The sequence below is a fragment of the Rhinolophus sinicus genome, chromosome 16 (assembly GCF_057876585.1).
Source record: "Rhinolophus sinicus isolate RSI-liver-muscle chromosome 16, RSI-T2T, whole genome shotgun sequence".
In the NCBI taxonomy this organism is placed as follows: domain Eukaryota; kingdom Metazoa; phylum Chordata; class Mammalia; order Chiroptera; family Rhinolophidae; genus Rhinolophus; species Rhinolophus sinicus.
This window is the reverse complement of record NC_142516.1, coordinates 83,517,365-83,531,263: the sequence shown is the minus strand read 5'-3', so window position 1 is coordinate 83,531,263 and position 13,899 is coordinate 83,517,365. Positions and strand designations below refer to the sequence as shown.

Here is a 13,899-nt window from a genome sequence, read left to right as displayed (position 1 = left end):
GGGATGCTGAGTGGGGGCAGGCCCTAGCCCTGGGAGGGTCCCCTGTCTCAGAGCACAGCACACCACTGTGGTCTCTTTTCTGTCCAAACTGTGGGGACAGGACAGACATACTCTGCCATTCTGTGGTGATGGGTTTAGGGGGACACACGATTCACGAGGAGTGTGATGAGGGCTGGGGGGACTCCCTGGGGGACAGGCCCCAGGAGGACATCCCAGGGCTGAGGTGGCGGTGGGGGTGCCTGACCCCAGGTGGTGCGTCTGCCCTGGCCTTGGCGTCCCCACCTGTCAGATGGACACAACATGAGTGCTGCCTTCTGCCCTTTGAGCAGTCTTCTTTGGCCGCTGTTAGAAACAGTCCGGTACTTCTGTAGGATGTGATACCGGTATTCAGAAGATGTGGACAGGCAGAGATAAAGTAAAATTCACCCAGCTCTTACAAAAACGGGGAGGCGCACAGCCATAGTTGAGCTTTTGTGATGTGCAGCTTTACGTGTGATATGATGTGACATGACATGCCGTGTGATGATATGACGATGCATGAAGTGATGTGTGGCGTGTAGAACATGACATGGTGTACTGTGTACCCTGGGATTTGGGGGGCTTTTAGGGCCTCCGTGATGCGGCTGGTTCCTCTCTGGCTGTTGTGCACACTTGTTCAGCCTTCAGCCACTCACTCATCATTCAGTTATTCGTCTCACTCTTCATTCCTTCATTCATTGGTGCCTTCGTGTGTTTATCTACTTTTTTCTCATTCATTTATTCACTCACCTTTCATTCATTATTCATTCATTTACTCCTTCATTCACTCATCTGTCAGTTGTGGAGCACCCCTAGACCCTGCAGGGAACTATAAAGCAGAGGGATTTCCTTACCTGTTTTCTGGGGTGGCTCTGGGTTTCAGCAAAGTCAGCTTCTGGAAGGTGGAATAAGGGAGCATTGGCTTTAGGGGTTAGAGCTGATCCCATTGCTGTGCTTGGTGTGGTCACGGCATGTGTGCCAGCAGGCAGTGTCCCAGAGGGGCTGGCCCTGCCCCAACACTCTTCCTGACAGAGGCCCGCTTGTTTTAGCCAGGTCCCCACACTCCTGCCTCCCCTGCCGTCCCCTAGGGTTTGGGACACTCAGGTCCCCACACATCTGGAGGCAGCGGGAGCCAGGCTGGCCTGGGGCCATGTTCTGACTTGCCTCTTGCGGAAGTGTTGAGCCTCTCCGAGCCTCAGCTTCCTTTCTGGAAGTGAGGCAGCCTGCACTTCCCTGGCTCATAGGGCTGAGGTCTTGTCTCAGGGTCATCTTCACGGGCTCGGCAAGTGGCTGTCCAGTAGGTCATGGCCATCAGTAAATGTTTGCCTGAGGGAGAGAGAGGTGTGTGTGTGTCGGGGGAGAGGGGGCATTCCTTACCCTCCAGGGTGGAGCGACACCCAGCCCCAGCGGGGTCAGACCTCAGAGTGGCTCCTGGGCCTTGGGTTATTCCCACCTTTGCAGGTGAGACATCACAGGCAGAGACGGAGAAGCCCCTGGGGGATGGCAGATACAGCTTCTCTGGGTTTCAGTAGTGACATGGGGAGGTAGCTTTGCTATCACCTGGGGAGTAAGCCCACCTGTAGGAAGGGAGCCCCACCGAGCACTGGCTCTTTGTTGCATTTGGGATTCTGTTCTGAAACTGGGGAAGGACAAAGATGCCATCTTCCCATAGGTGATCAAGGCAGCAAGGGTGGTTGTGCTTCTGCATGGGCAGCCCCGGGAGACCTGTGCGGTAGGGCTGGGCGTCGGAAGAGGGCAGCATGGAGGAGGACAGAACGGGTTAACGGGGGGTGCACATTTCACTGCATTGGTAATTTTTGGTCACCATTTCATTACATATTTGGGTATCCACATAGTGGTAATTTTAACAATTGAGGTGTGGTCTCAGATGTTTCTGCCCTGTAATAGGACGAACCATTCTTGGAGCTCTGGGCTTTGGACAATTTGAGTTCGCACTTAGGGAGCTTGTTATACATTCTTTTATACTTTTTTAGTGGTTCCACTAGAGTTACCACATGTATCTTTGATTTCTAAAGTCTGATATCAACTAGTAGGCCTTAGGACATTAAACTCCATTTATCCCCATACCCTCTGCCTGCCTTTTACGATATTGATTCTAAAATTTTTCTTTGAGTCTTCAATTTTTAGGAGGTTTTTTTGTTTGTTTCTTTTACTGTAATGTACCTTGGTGTGGTTTTCTTTATATTTAACTTGATTTGGGTTTATAGCATTTCTTGAATCTAGGTCTGGGTATCTTGCTTAAGTTTTAGAAAACTTTGGGGCGTTATTTTTCAAACATTGCATTTGTTCCATTCTTTATGCCCTTTTATTCCAAAACCCCATTTACACATAGAATGGACCTTTTCATTGTGTTCTATAAGTTTTTTACCCTCTTTCCTGTATATTCCATCCATTTGTTCCTCCATGTTTCATTCTGTATGTTTTCTACTGGTATGTCTCCCAGTTTGCTGATACTGTTTTCAGCTATGTCTAATCTACTGTTAAACCCATATATTGTGTTCCCAATTTTATTTCTTAGTTCTAGCTTTCATTTGATTCTTATTTCATAGATTTTAGTTCTGGTGAAATTATCCATTTTACTCTCTGTTTTGTTGACTGCACTAATCACAGTAATTTTAAAGTCTGTGTCTGCTAACTACAATATTTGGATCCTCTTGGTGGGGGGGGGGGGCAGCGGGTGTTGTTGCTGTGGTGTGTTTTTTTCCTCTTGATTTTCTCTCGTTTGGTCTTGTGTCCTGGTATAGAGTGAGCGCCTGGGTGCTCCGCAGGCCTCCACTCCTCAGCAGGCCCTGTCGGGCTGTGGAAGCTTTGTCCAGCGTCTCTGCATCTAGTCTGTGTAGCGTGCAGTGCTGACACTCTGACATCACTGTCCTGTGGAAGTGTCATGTGAGCCACATGTATGATACTCAGTTTAAAGGCCACATTAAAAGTATGAAGAGCATTGGTGGGATTTTAATAATATAATTTGTTTAATCCAATGTATCCAAAATATTATTTTTTTAATGTGTAGTTAATATAAGATTATTAATGAAAATTTAAAAAATTTGTTGTAAAAAATTGCATGTCAGATGCTCATAACTGTTGTCTTGGACCACACAATTCTTGGGGAGAATGTGCTGAATGTGGAGGCTCTTCTCTCCAGGGGAGCCATACCCTGAGCTGCTGGGTCGCCACGTGTATGTGCCCTGTGCGATTGCTGTCGGGTCTGGACTGTGGCCCCCAGGCTATTGCTGCCACCTTGGAGAAGAACAAGGATTAGTTCACAGGATTGGGGCAGATGTGAGCTGCAGGGCCCTGGGCCTCCATGGTCCTCTGTGGCCCTGGTCACACGTGCTGCTTTGTCTGTTGATGCCTCGTGCCCTCCACCACGCACCGTGCTGCAGTGCCTGCCCCAGAGGGATATCATGCATGTTCAGGACTGGCAGCAGGGCCACTCACACAGCAGCCTGAGGCCATCAGTGGCCAAAGTCCTTGCTGCCGGGCCTGGGAGGGCATCTCAGATCTGTTGGTGCGATTGCTCAGGCTGCTCACGGCCTGTGGGCAGAAGAGTGAGGTCTAGGCAATGTCTTCCTGGGGTAGGGCTAGAGGTCTTGGCCAGATAGGGCTTCTGCAGCAGGAGGTCCCCCACCTCTGCTCCTGAGTACTCAGGGCTGCGGGTCTGGGCATTCCCTGGGGTGGGAGGTGTGCGAGGGTGGGGGTCCATAGAATTCAGCAGATTGTCACAAGGATCCTGCACCCACTGCTACGCTGAGGTGTCCCGGCCTTTAGACCCCGTGCAGTGGGAGGGGCAGCTGCTTGATAAAGTGGGGTGCTCCTGACTGGCGCTACCCCAAAAAGGCTGACCTGTCAACAGGTCCTGGTCCTGGGGCTGCCCCAGACCTTCCCATAGGTGTGGTCCTTGGTTGAGGTGCTCATCTTGGCTGACCATGTCCATGGTGTGTCCACATCTATCTTTAGGTGTCCCCATGAGCAGTGGCCTGGGGTGGGGCTGGCCCTTCCTAGAAACCAGACATGTGGTGTGGTCAGCTGCAGGGGTAGCGGCTGCCCAACCTCTGTGTGCTGGCCTTTGAGGTCACCTTGGGTAAGTGCCGACGCTTTTGGTTGGGTCCCGGGTGTCCTGTTGGGAGCCTGAGGAGGGAGTGGCTGGTGGGTGTTCCCTTGTGGCTTCTGTTTGCCCTTCACACTGTGATGACCTGCCGCTCCGGCCCAGGTCCCAGGTCCCAGAGTTAGAGCAGGTGTGCCCCTGAGAAAAGCAAAGCCCTCCTGGATGCCACCATCTGTGCGGTGTCTGCTGCCCTGACCGCGGTGGCTTCTCTTGTCCCACCTGAGAGAAGCTGTGTCAGGAGGGAGCGCGTTTTGGCCATGGCTGTCTGTCCCTGCCCTGGACTGTCTTTGGGGCTGGTTCAGGTTTCTCCATGGCCTGTGTGAGGCCTGAAGTCCCGCGGGAGGTGTTGTGGGGTGGAGAGCCCGTGGGATGGGCACTGCCCAGCTTGCTCCTGCCCCTGCGGATGCTGGTGGCCTGTGGTCGTGTCACCAGGCAAATGCGCCCCAACCCCCATCCTGCCTGCTCCTAGAGCAGTGGCGGCCTGCCCTCCCCTCCCCATCCCACCCAGGTCCTCTTCCTTCTCTGGGGCTCCTCCTGGGCCTGGCCTGCTGTGTGGTAACAGCTTCCACTGACTTCCCACCATGGCCCTGTTTGCACCTGTGATGAGGCTCGTGGGCAGGCCTGCGGTGTGTGGAGTCCTGCAGCCTGCCCACACCCATGGCCCGGGCGGGGGATGGGGCAGAGGCCTTCATTCCAGGAGTGCCCAGCACAGAGGGCCTGTCCCCAAACTGACCCTCTGTGCTCCTGCCAGGGATGGGCTCCCTAACAGGAGGGCAGGGATCACCCCTCACCACCCCAGGTCCCACTGAAGGCCTGGGGATGGGGGCCACTGTGGATGGGGTGACACACTGCACTGTGTCCGTAGAACTGGAGGTGGCCCTCATGGGCTTCCAGCTGGTCCTGAAGGGTCAGTTGGGGTTGGAGACACACTTGGGTTGAGTGTGGAGACCTGGCATAACGGGTTCCCCACCCCTTCTGTGTGCTGTGAGCCGAGGTGAAGGGAAAGTCCTGGCTCGGCCTCTTTCGGGTGATAATTAAAGCTCACTGGGGACAGAAGCGACAGGGAGAGATGCATGTTCAGTCACACGTGTTACATGTTTAGCCAGTGGCACACTCCTGGTTTGTCATGCTAACTCAATCCAGGAAAACGGAGGACCCTCAGAGCTGTGTGACCACAGGAAGTAAAACCCGGCAATTCCAATAAGCACCTTCTTCGGGCAGAGAAGTGCGGTCAGGTGGTCAGTAACAGAGTTCAGGGAAACTGCTGCATTAGGTCTGTGGGAGTGGAGGTATGGGTCCAGACTGGGGTTTTATTCACGTGTTTGTAAAATGGCCGGAGAGACTGTCCAATTCCGTGGGAACCGTTTCAGAGAACATTAAAATAATGGCAGTGTTAGCGACATGCTGAACATGATGCCCTTTACACCTACGTGACAGAGATCCAGCTCCCGAGTGGCGAGGGCGCCCAGTTTACAGTCTCCTGCAGGTGGCAGGCAGGGCTGGCCCTCCGGGTGGGCTGCTGGTGGCTCTGCCTTTGACGGAAGAGCAGGAGTCCCAGGAAGGCCTTTTAAAGAGCAAAGGACCCTGAAAGCCACTGTTTTCAGCCCTTTGTCCACCTCGTTACTTAACAAGATAGTATTGTTTAATAAAAGTGTTTAGCCGCCCTCCTCAGGGAGTCACACTGTGTTGGCGGCTGTGACAGTGATGATGGGATCGGTCGCTGGAGCCCTAGCCTCCCTGAGTGGCCTGTGCACTGAGATTGTGCCCTCAGCCCCTGCCCAGTGGGGCCTTCCGTTTTCGTGCCTTCTCAGCCTGGGGTGGGCGTGGGGGGGGGGCGCGTCTAATGTAGCAGCAGCCACCTGCTGAAGGGACTGTTTGTTTTAATAACATGCCTTTATTTTAAACAACAATTAGCGAAAGCATTCACCACTCACCTGAGATTTCACTTATTTTATTACTTAGATGAGGTGAAAGAGCACTTGGGTTTAAAACAAGTAAACTTATTTTTATACCTGCAGCAAATACTAGAGGGAGTGGGTCACAGCCCAAAGCGTGAGACATCACGCTGTCCGGGTCTCTCCCTTGGTGGCCCCAGTGGGAAAGCAGCACCTGTTGTTGTCCCTGGACTGAAGCCACACTCGGCCCGCTCCCCTGGGCCCTCACACCTACACACAGGATCCTACTTTTCGGGGCAGCGCCCTGCCGGTGCCCTGGGAGGTGAGGGTGCCCTTCTCCTCAGGCCATTGGGGCTTTTCTTCTGGCCCAGGGGTGTCCGCTGGTGTCGCCCACCTGTCCCTTCCTCTGTCTTTAGGTGCAGTGTAATTGCATGTTTACCCATTTTCTTGGCTGTTGCCTACTCCCCCTGAGGTTGTCCAGCCCTTACGTGCAACCTAGAGCCTCCGTGACCGTTTTGGTGACTGAGCCGGGCCTGTGGGCACCCACCAGGAGGAGCAACACACAGCAGCACCCTCTCCACTGGGTCAGCCCATCCCTGGGGACCTGGTCCTGGGTCGACTGTCCCCGAAGCTGCCTGTTCTGAACTGACTTTGTACCCAAGTCCCCTCTTGGGTTGGGTTCCCTGTACAAGGACAGGTCTCAACAGACTCGTGAAAATTTTTTTTGGTTTTGATTTATGACCTAGCGGATGGGACTGGAGAGAGGTCCCAGGCCATGTTGTCACCAAGGGTGCTGTGCTGATTCTGGGCAGTCTCGTCCAGTGCTTATTATCCCTCTGTGCCCTGCGTGTGGGACCCAGCTTCCCCGGGCTGGGCTTGGGGTTGCCTGGCTGAGAGGAAGTGGCCGGAGAAGCAGCCTGCGAGCAGGAGGGTGGCCTCCCGGGTCTGAGCACGTCAGCCCTCGCTGGTAGTCTGAATGGTTTCCAGGCCGAGCAGGTGACTCCTGGGTCGCACAGGAGAGGCTTTCAGATCCAGGGCGGCCCCCTCTGACCACTTTGGCGTTGTGACCCAAGCACCCCACCCCATTTCGCTATTCCTGCTCTGAGGGTGACTTTTGCTACTGGCTGGGAGACAAGAGCCAGCATTCTACAGAATGCCTTCTCCTTTGTCATCTGGTTGGCTGTCACTGTCTGTGGGGGAGCAGCAACCACTAATTCAGGCAGCCCTGGGGCGTGGTGGCAGGGGGCTGTCAGGGTGGGTGAGCCGTCAGCCCCATGGGGGTCGCTGGAGCCCACCCTCTCAGTGCTGCACCTCAGGACAACCTGACGGGAGTTTGTGAGGGTCCCGTGGGGTCAGGAACTGCCCTCCTGCCCTGGTTTGTGACCTCCAGCCATCCAAGCACATCAGGTCATGAATTCATCCCACAAGCAGTGACAATGGCCAGTCCGGTCACTCGGGTAGCTCTGCCTCCGTGGAGTTGCTGATCTCACGGGGCTGAATAGCGATCAACAAACAGTGATGAGGACTCGGGCCAGCTCTGCGAGGAGAAGCCAGGCAGCACTGCTGGAGAGCTCTGGGCAGCGCTCTGAGAACACACAGCTGACCTTTGAAATGATCAAGCAGTGTGTCACCTAGTTAAAAATAGCCTGGTGGCTTAGAACATAAAATGAGGTCTGTTTCCCCCTCCCCCAGCTTCGCGAGGCACTGTTGGAAAGATCTGACTTCCGAGTTATCCCTGTGACTTTGTCACCGTTACCCCGTATCTGTCATAGAACCAGACTGTAGCATACACAGGGCCCTTTCCACCCCCTCTCGGTAGTTGCTAGTTACGTTATTTTTAACACAAACCTTTAGCTCTGAAACTACAATGAAGCCTTTGACTTGGCTGTTGGTTGATGCTGAAATATTGGCAAAAACAATTTATATTATAAGCAATTCTCTGAGTTTCCTGTAAAATCAGCGCCCAGACCAGCAGAAGGGAATTGGAACTGGAATGTCATCGCCCAAAGCCAGCTGGCTGGTGGGGAGTGTGTAGGGGACGCCTCACGTCCTGGCTCCCTCTGTGTAGTGTCTGCGGCCGATTCAGCCCCAGGCCCTGCTGGCTGCATTCCCTCTGCTGTGTCGTTCAGAAACCCTTCAGTGACCATTTCACCCCGCGTGCGTGGAGTTGCCTCTGAGTTCTCCAGTGTCTGAAGCAGCCCTGGGGCCTCAGGTGTGACGTCCCTTTGGCTGGGTGTCGAGTTCCAGGTCAGAGTGAGTACTGTGATGAGGCCGCTGGCAGTGGCACTGCGCAGGGAGGGGGGACAGAGGAGACCCCCCAGCCCTTCCCGCCTCCCCCAGCTCTGCGGCGGGAGAGGCCTCAGGCGTCCGAATTTCTTTTGTTGGAACCAGTCTGGTGGGGATCGTTTTCCTGCACTTGGACCTGACGGGGCACTGCCTTTTATTCTGAAGGGTTGTGCTCTCAGCTCAGGGAAATGCTATCCCGCTATCTCCTGTCCTTCCTGATCTCTTCTTTCCTCTTAGAACTCCTGGTACATGTCCTTAGGACTTCCAGCTGGTTCTTCCACGTCTCTTGCTATTTCTCTTGTATTTCTCACATGTGGTTTTTGGAGTTTTCACTTTATTTTTTTACATTTGAAAAGTGGAGCAATAACTGACATACAGTGAACCCCACCTGAGGTGAACAAGCAGGTGTACATACCTGTAACCACATCCTCCAGTACACGGGTTCCCTTGCCCCCAGATTCTCAGCTCTGCACCCTCCACCCCCCGCCCAGAGTCAAGTACCCTTCTGGTTTCAACCCCACTTGCTAGTTTTGCCATTTCTGAAATTTGGGGCTGTTGTGATTGGATCCACTTGAAACTCCGTGTATTCATCTTCTGTGGATGCCTGTTTCTTTGTCTTGGGTGGGTACCCGGCGGGTGGGGAGTGGCTGGGCCTAGAGCTGGGTGGGGACCTGCCACCTGCACTTCCAACAGCCTCCCTGGTGCCCAGCGGCTGAAGTGATCCTTCTTTTCGTTTGACCCTGCTGCTGGGTGTGAAGTGGGACCTTGCGGTTGTCATGGCATTTTCCTGGTGACTTAGGATGCTGAGTACCTTTTCGTGTGCTGTTTGGCCATTTCTGCATGTTCTTTTGTGATGTGTCTGTTTGTCTTTTATTCTTATTACTGAGTTACAGGAGTTCGTCTGTATTCTGGAGCTGAGTCCCAGGTCGGACACCTGTACTGGGAACAGTTTCTCCCAGTTGGTGGGTAGCTTGACTTTTATCTTCTTAAGTAAATCATCATTTTTGATAAGTGGAATGTGTTTTCATGTTTTTATCTAGATTAAACTTTGACTTTTTGTACTTACTGTTTCATTGGATTATAGAATATCTTTTTTTAAACATTGAGCTTTAATTTGTGCGAGCTCTTTCTTGATTGTTACTTCTTAAATGAAAGCTTGGTTTTATTTATGTGTGTCAGCCTCTTGGATCCTTATGAGGACATGAACTAGATGGTTTTGAAGTTGCCTTTGTCCCTGAGTTGTTTCTCTGGGATCAGCCATGCCAGGGGTTCCTCCTGGCATTTCTTTGCTCTGTGGGTAATCACGCTCGCTATCTGGACCCACTTGTGCATGGACAGGCTGGAGGGTGGGGTAGGTGGGAGGGAGAATGTCTAAATGGGTACAGCCCCACTTCGGGTAGAGTTCCTTAACCAGATGACCTTGTCATGCTCCCGGCCCCCCCCCCCCCCGGATTGGTTAGGGTCTGCCTTGATGTCCTTTAGGGTCTTTTGGAAGGACCCGAAGCCCTGTGTTTCCTTTCAGCTCTGATTTCCCCCTTATCTGTCCAGTTGCATCTCTGTCTTCCTGAACTGTTCAAAGCCCCCTCTTCCGTGTTCAGTTGTGTTTATGTTTCTCTTGGGGGGGGGCTCCTCCTGCTGGGAGGGCCAGGCGTGTGTTGCATGGGCTCTGTGGGTCATTGGACCAGGATGGAGGTGATACTGGGGGCCGTGTGCTCAGGTGTGGGGAGAAGGCCACCCTGGGGCCTTTGGAGTGAGGTTCGTCTGTGAGACGAGTGTTCGTGCTTTGTTCTGAGCGCTCTGTGGCGAGAATCTATGGGCAAGTTTTAGGCAGAGAAGGGCCAGGCTCCAGGCAGCTGGTGTGGACGAGGCGGGGGTGTGGGTGGTGGCAGATGCAGGTGGGGTCACTGCAGCCTGCGGGTCACGGTACTAGAGGGTGTTGAGATGTGCTGAGCGTGTTGGACGCAGGTTGCCCCGGGCCCGGGAGGTCTGTGTGCTGTATGCCCAGTACCGCTGCGGGCTGGCCTGGGTCTTTCTTCACTGCTCTCGGCTTGGAGCTCTCCTTGGCTTTCTGGTTCTCACCCTCATGGTCGTGAACGCATCCTGAAAGTTGCGTGTCAATTCTTTCCTGTAAGCTCACTCCGTCGGTGGACGTGTGGGGAGCAAAGGCGCAGGCATCTTTAGGAGGAAGCCTGTGAGCACGGAAGTGGGCTTCGCGGTGTCTCTGGCTTCTGGAGACCTTTTTCATGAGCTCCCCGTGCAGGGTGTGACTCCCCCGGGTTGGCCCTGCCCTCCGTCCTGCTCCCTGAGCAGAAGCAGCTGAGGGAGCCGCCTGTCTACGCCTGCCCAAGCTCACCTGGCTGGGGAAGGCTGTTCCAGTGTCCCTCTCAGCTGTGTGTCCCCGCAGGACCGGAAGCTCACCAAGCTGGAGCGGCAGCGGTTCAAGGAGGAGGCCGAGATGCTGAAGGGCCTGCAGCACCCCAACATTGTGCGCTTCTACGATTTCTGGGAGTCCAGCGCCAAGGGCAAGCGCTGCATCGTGCTGGTGACTGAGCTCATGACCTCGGGGACGCTGAAGACGTGAGCACACCACCTGCCTGGCTGGCGGGGGCCTCGGGGTGGCCCGGGCGTCCTGACTGGTGGGAGGCCTGCACCCCTCTCTCACATGCGTCCCCGTTTGAGTGGGGAGCCCTCCCCACACGAGTGGCCAGTGAGCTGCCCCCCCCCCCTTTGCAGGTACCTGAAGCGGTTCAAGGTGATGAAGCCCAAGGTGCTGCGCAGCTGGTGCCGGCAGATCCTGAAGGGGCTGCTGTTCCTGCACACCAGGACGCCCCCCATCATCCACCGGGACCTCAAGTGCGATAACATCTTCATCACCGGGCCCACCGGCTCCGTGAAGATTGGTGACCTGGGCCTGGCCACCCTCAAGAGAGCGTCCTTTGCCAAGAGCGTGATAGGTAAGCCTGCGTCTTTGCAGCCCTCCCCACCTCGGCCAGACTGCGGCCCTGCATTGGCCCCTGTGGGTCCCTGGCTGTGTGGTCAGCTGGTGAGGCTGGTCGGCCTGTGGGGCTGCAGGAAGGAGCCCAGATGACAGGCAGGCGGGCACTCTGCGGTGGGGAGGCGGCCCCGAGGCCTGAGACCTGGAGGGAGCCCTGGGATGTTTGGGCTGGAGCGAGCACGCTTTCGGGGGGGTCAGTAGGTCTGGGGCCGAGGGATTTGGTGTGGATGCCCGTTTACTGGCCATTTTTTCCTCTGTATTTCTTGTCCTCCTGAGAAATTACCCTGTAGCCTTTCTGGGTGGGGCCTTAGCCCATAGCTGCCATCCACAGCGTCTAGTGTCTGTATGCCGTCCTCAGGCAGGGTCCTGGCACACAGGGGGCCCTGTGTCCACAGGGTCCATGTCCCAGCTTTGCAAAGAGAGTGCTTGGAAGGGCTTCGGGGCAGCTGTTTATGGGGTTCAGGACATTGAGAAAGCCCCAGCGTGCTGCAGGGCCACGGCTTCAGGTGTGGCCCGGGAAGCTATCCCAGAGATGGCTGTGTAAACATTTCGATGACCCCCATCTGCTTTTTAACACAGTAGTTAGTTCATGCTAGTTTTCATCTGCTGTTGTAAAAAACTGGGACATTGTGAAAATCTTCCAAAGTCAACAGAGAAGTTAAAAGCAGCCTCACTGAAGCAGATGCCCCTGTTCCTTGTATTCAGCTCCACAGAAGCTCAGGTGGTCCTCTCTTCATAGGAGGATTGCGTGATTTTTAAAGCAAGAAGTTTGTTATAGAAACAGTAAAAAACCCAGACCAGTGTAATGAAAGGAAAAATCAGCCATAAGCCCACCGGCCAGACAAGTCATTTGGTCTGTGTTGTGGTTTGAATAGGTGAGGTCAGCGTGTACATGCATCTTATATTTTGTTTATTTTACTCAGCCGATCGTAGGTCTCCATGTCCTTACAAATTCAGGCTGAGCGTTATTTTAAAACCTTTTGTGCTTAGAACGCACGAGCAGTGCCCACCTTAATACCGCCCAGGTCGCTGTCAGGGGAAGTGCACCTGCCCGGCCACCCACCCCCGATGCCCCTGAGCGTCGTCTGTGCTGCCTCGTGCTCTGCTGTGTGCTGTGGCTGGCTGGGAGATTTGGGGCCTTTCTGGGTTTTTGCAGTTTAGGCAGTCCTGTGGTGACCACAGATTCTCATCTGTTCTGGGTGCTCCGGCCTGGGCGGGGAGCGTGTGCTGGCTGGGGCTCTGCCTCGGTGAAAGCCACCTTCAGCCTTTCAGGCACAGACCCTCCCCTGGGAAAGAACAGTCCCAGCTCTGTGGGCCGATCCAGCCCAGAATCAGGAGGAGGGTCCAGGTGGAATTGTCTGAAACTTGTCTGCGGGAAACTCCTGTTTGAATCAGGATTTCAGGACTGATGACGTGGCCTGTGGGTGGGGGAGGAGGCCGGGGGCTATGAGGGGTGCTGGGGGCTCCCCGGCCGCTGACCGCTGGCCCTGCGTCTTGCTCCCGGGCACAGGCACCCCTGAGTTCATGGCCCCCGAGATGTATGAGGAGCACTACGACGAGTCCGTGGATGTGTACGCGTTCGGGATGTGCATGCTGGAGATGGCCACCTCAGAGTACCCCTACTCGGAGTGCCAGAACGCGGCCCAGATCTACCGGAAGGTCACCTGCGTGAGTGCCGGCCGCTGCGCTCGCTGCGCGTCCCCGCGGGATTCCGTGTGCCTTTGTGACATCCTCACAGCGGCTGTGTGAGGATGGGGATGAGGCCATTTCACAGATGGAGAAATGGGGGTGGAAGCCACACAACAGTAATAATGTGGGTGTTAGGGCTGTGCCAGAGGTTGTCGTCCGGGCCTCCCAGTGCAGCAAGACTAGGGGCCCCACCAGGTGCCCAGGCCCCTGTCCTAAGAACCCCTCATCTGGGCCACTCAGGGGTCTGCTGGCTTTTCCGCTTTCCAGTATGTCCCCAGATTTGATCGGACAGGTCATCCACCCTCCCTGTGTGGCTTTCCTGCTTGGGGGGGGCGGAACACAGACGGAGCATCCCAGGCAGGGCAGCAGGACTGTGGCTTTCCTGGGCCTCAGTCCGTTGCCACCTGTCTGTGCCTGCAGCCTGGCCCCACGGCCTCCATGTAGGGGCTATGTCACTATAGACCCTCATTACTTCTGCATGAGGAGCCTGGCTGTAGCCTCCCAGGGCACTGCCCTCGTCCCGCTCTCTTCCCTGAGCCCTCCCTCAGGGTCACAGCTTGTCTCTCTGCTTCGGTCCTTAGTTCTGAGTTAGCGGTCACTTGTGCCCTCTGAGCCCCTCCTGCGTGCCGCTGAGGCTGTGAGGTAGGAGTGCAGGGTCCTTGGCTGGTGGCACTTGTGGGTGTGGGTCAGAGACCCACAGAGAGGTGTGCAACGCCCAGTGATGCTGGCAGGAGAGAGCTGTGGACAGTGTCCTCCAGGGGGTTGGGAGACCTGAGGGACGTGCCAGTGCCGGGATACGGGAGGGCAGCCTGGAGACCCTCGTGCTGTCCATCTGCTGGTCTGGGGTGACGTGGACCGAGCCCTCCGGGTGTGCTCCTCAGCCACCCTGG

At 55.2% G+C, this 13,899-nt stretch overlaps 1 protein-coding gene across 13 annotated transcripts in view; it reads left to right on the top strand.

Moving 5' to 3' along the window:
- The window catches only part of WNK2 (WNK lysine deficient protein kinase 2), a 110,346-nt gene that overhangs the window by 20,846 nt on the left and 75,601 nt on the right, over positions 1-13,899 (top strand). For all 13 annotated transcript variants that reach the window (XM_088793074.1, XM_074330185.2, XM_074330184.2 and 10 more), the window contains exons 3-5: positions 10,730-10,902; positions 11,059-11,279; positions 12,831-12,988. In XM_088793074.1, coding sequence (XP_088649200.1) covers positions 10,730-10,902; positions 11,059-11,279; positions 12,831-12,988 — 552 coding nt within the window. The remainder of the gene's footprint in view (positions 1-10,729; positions 10,903-11,058; positions 11,280-12,830; positions 12,989-13,899) is intronic.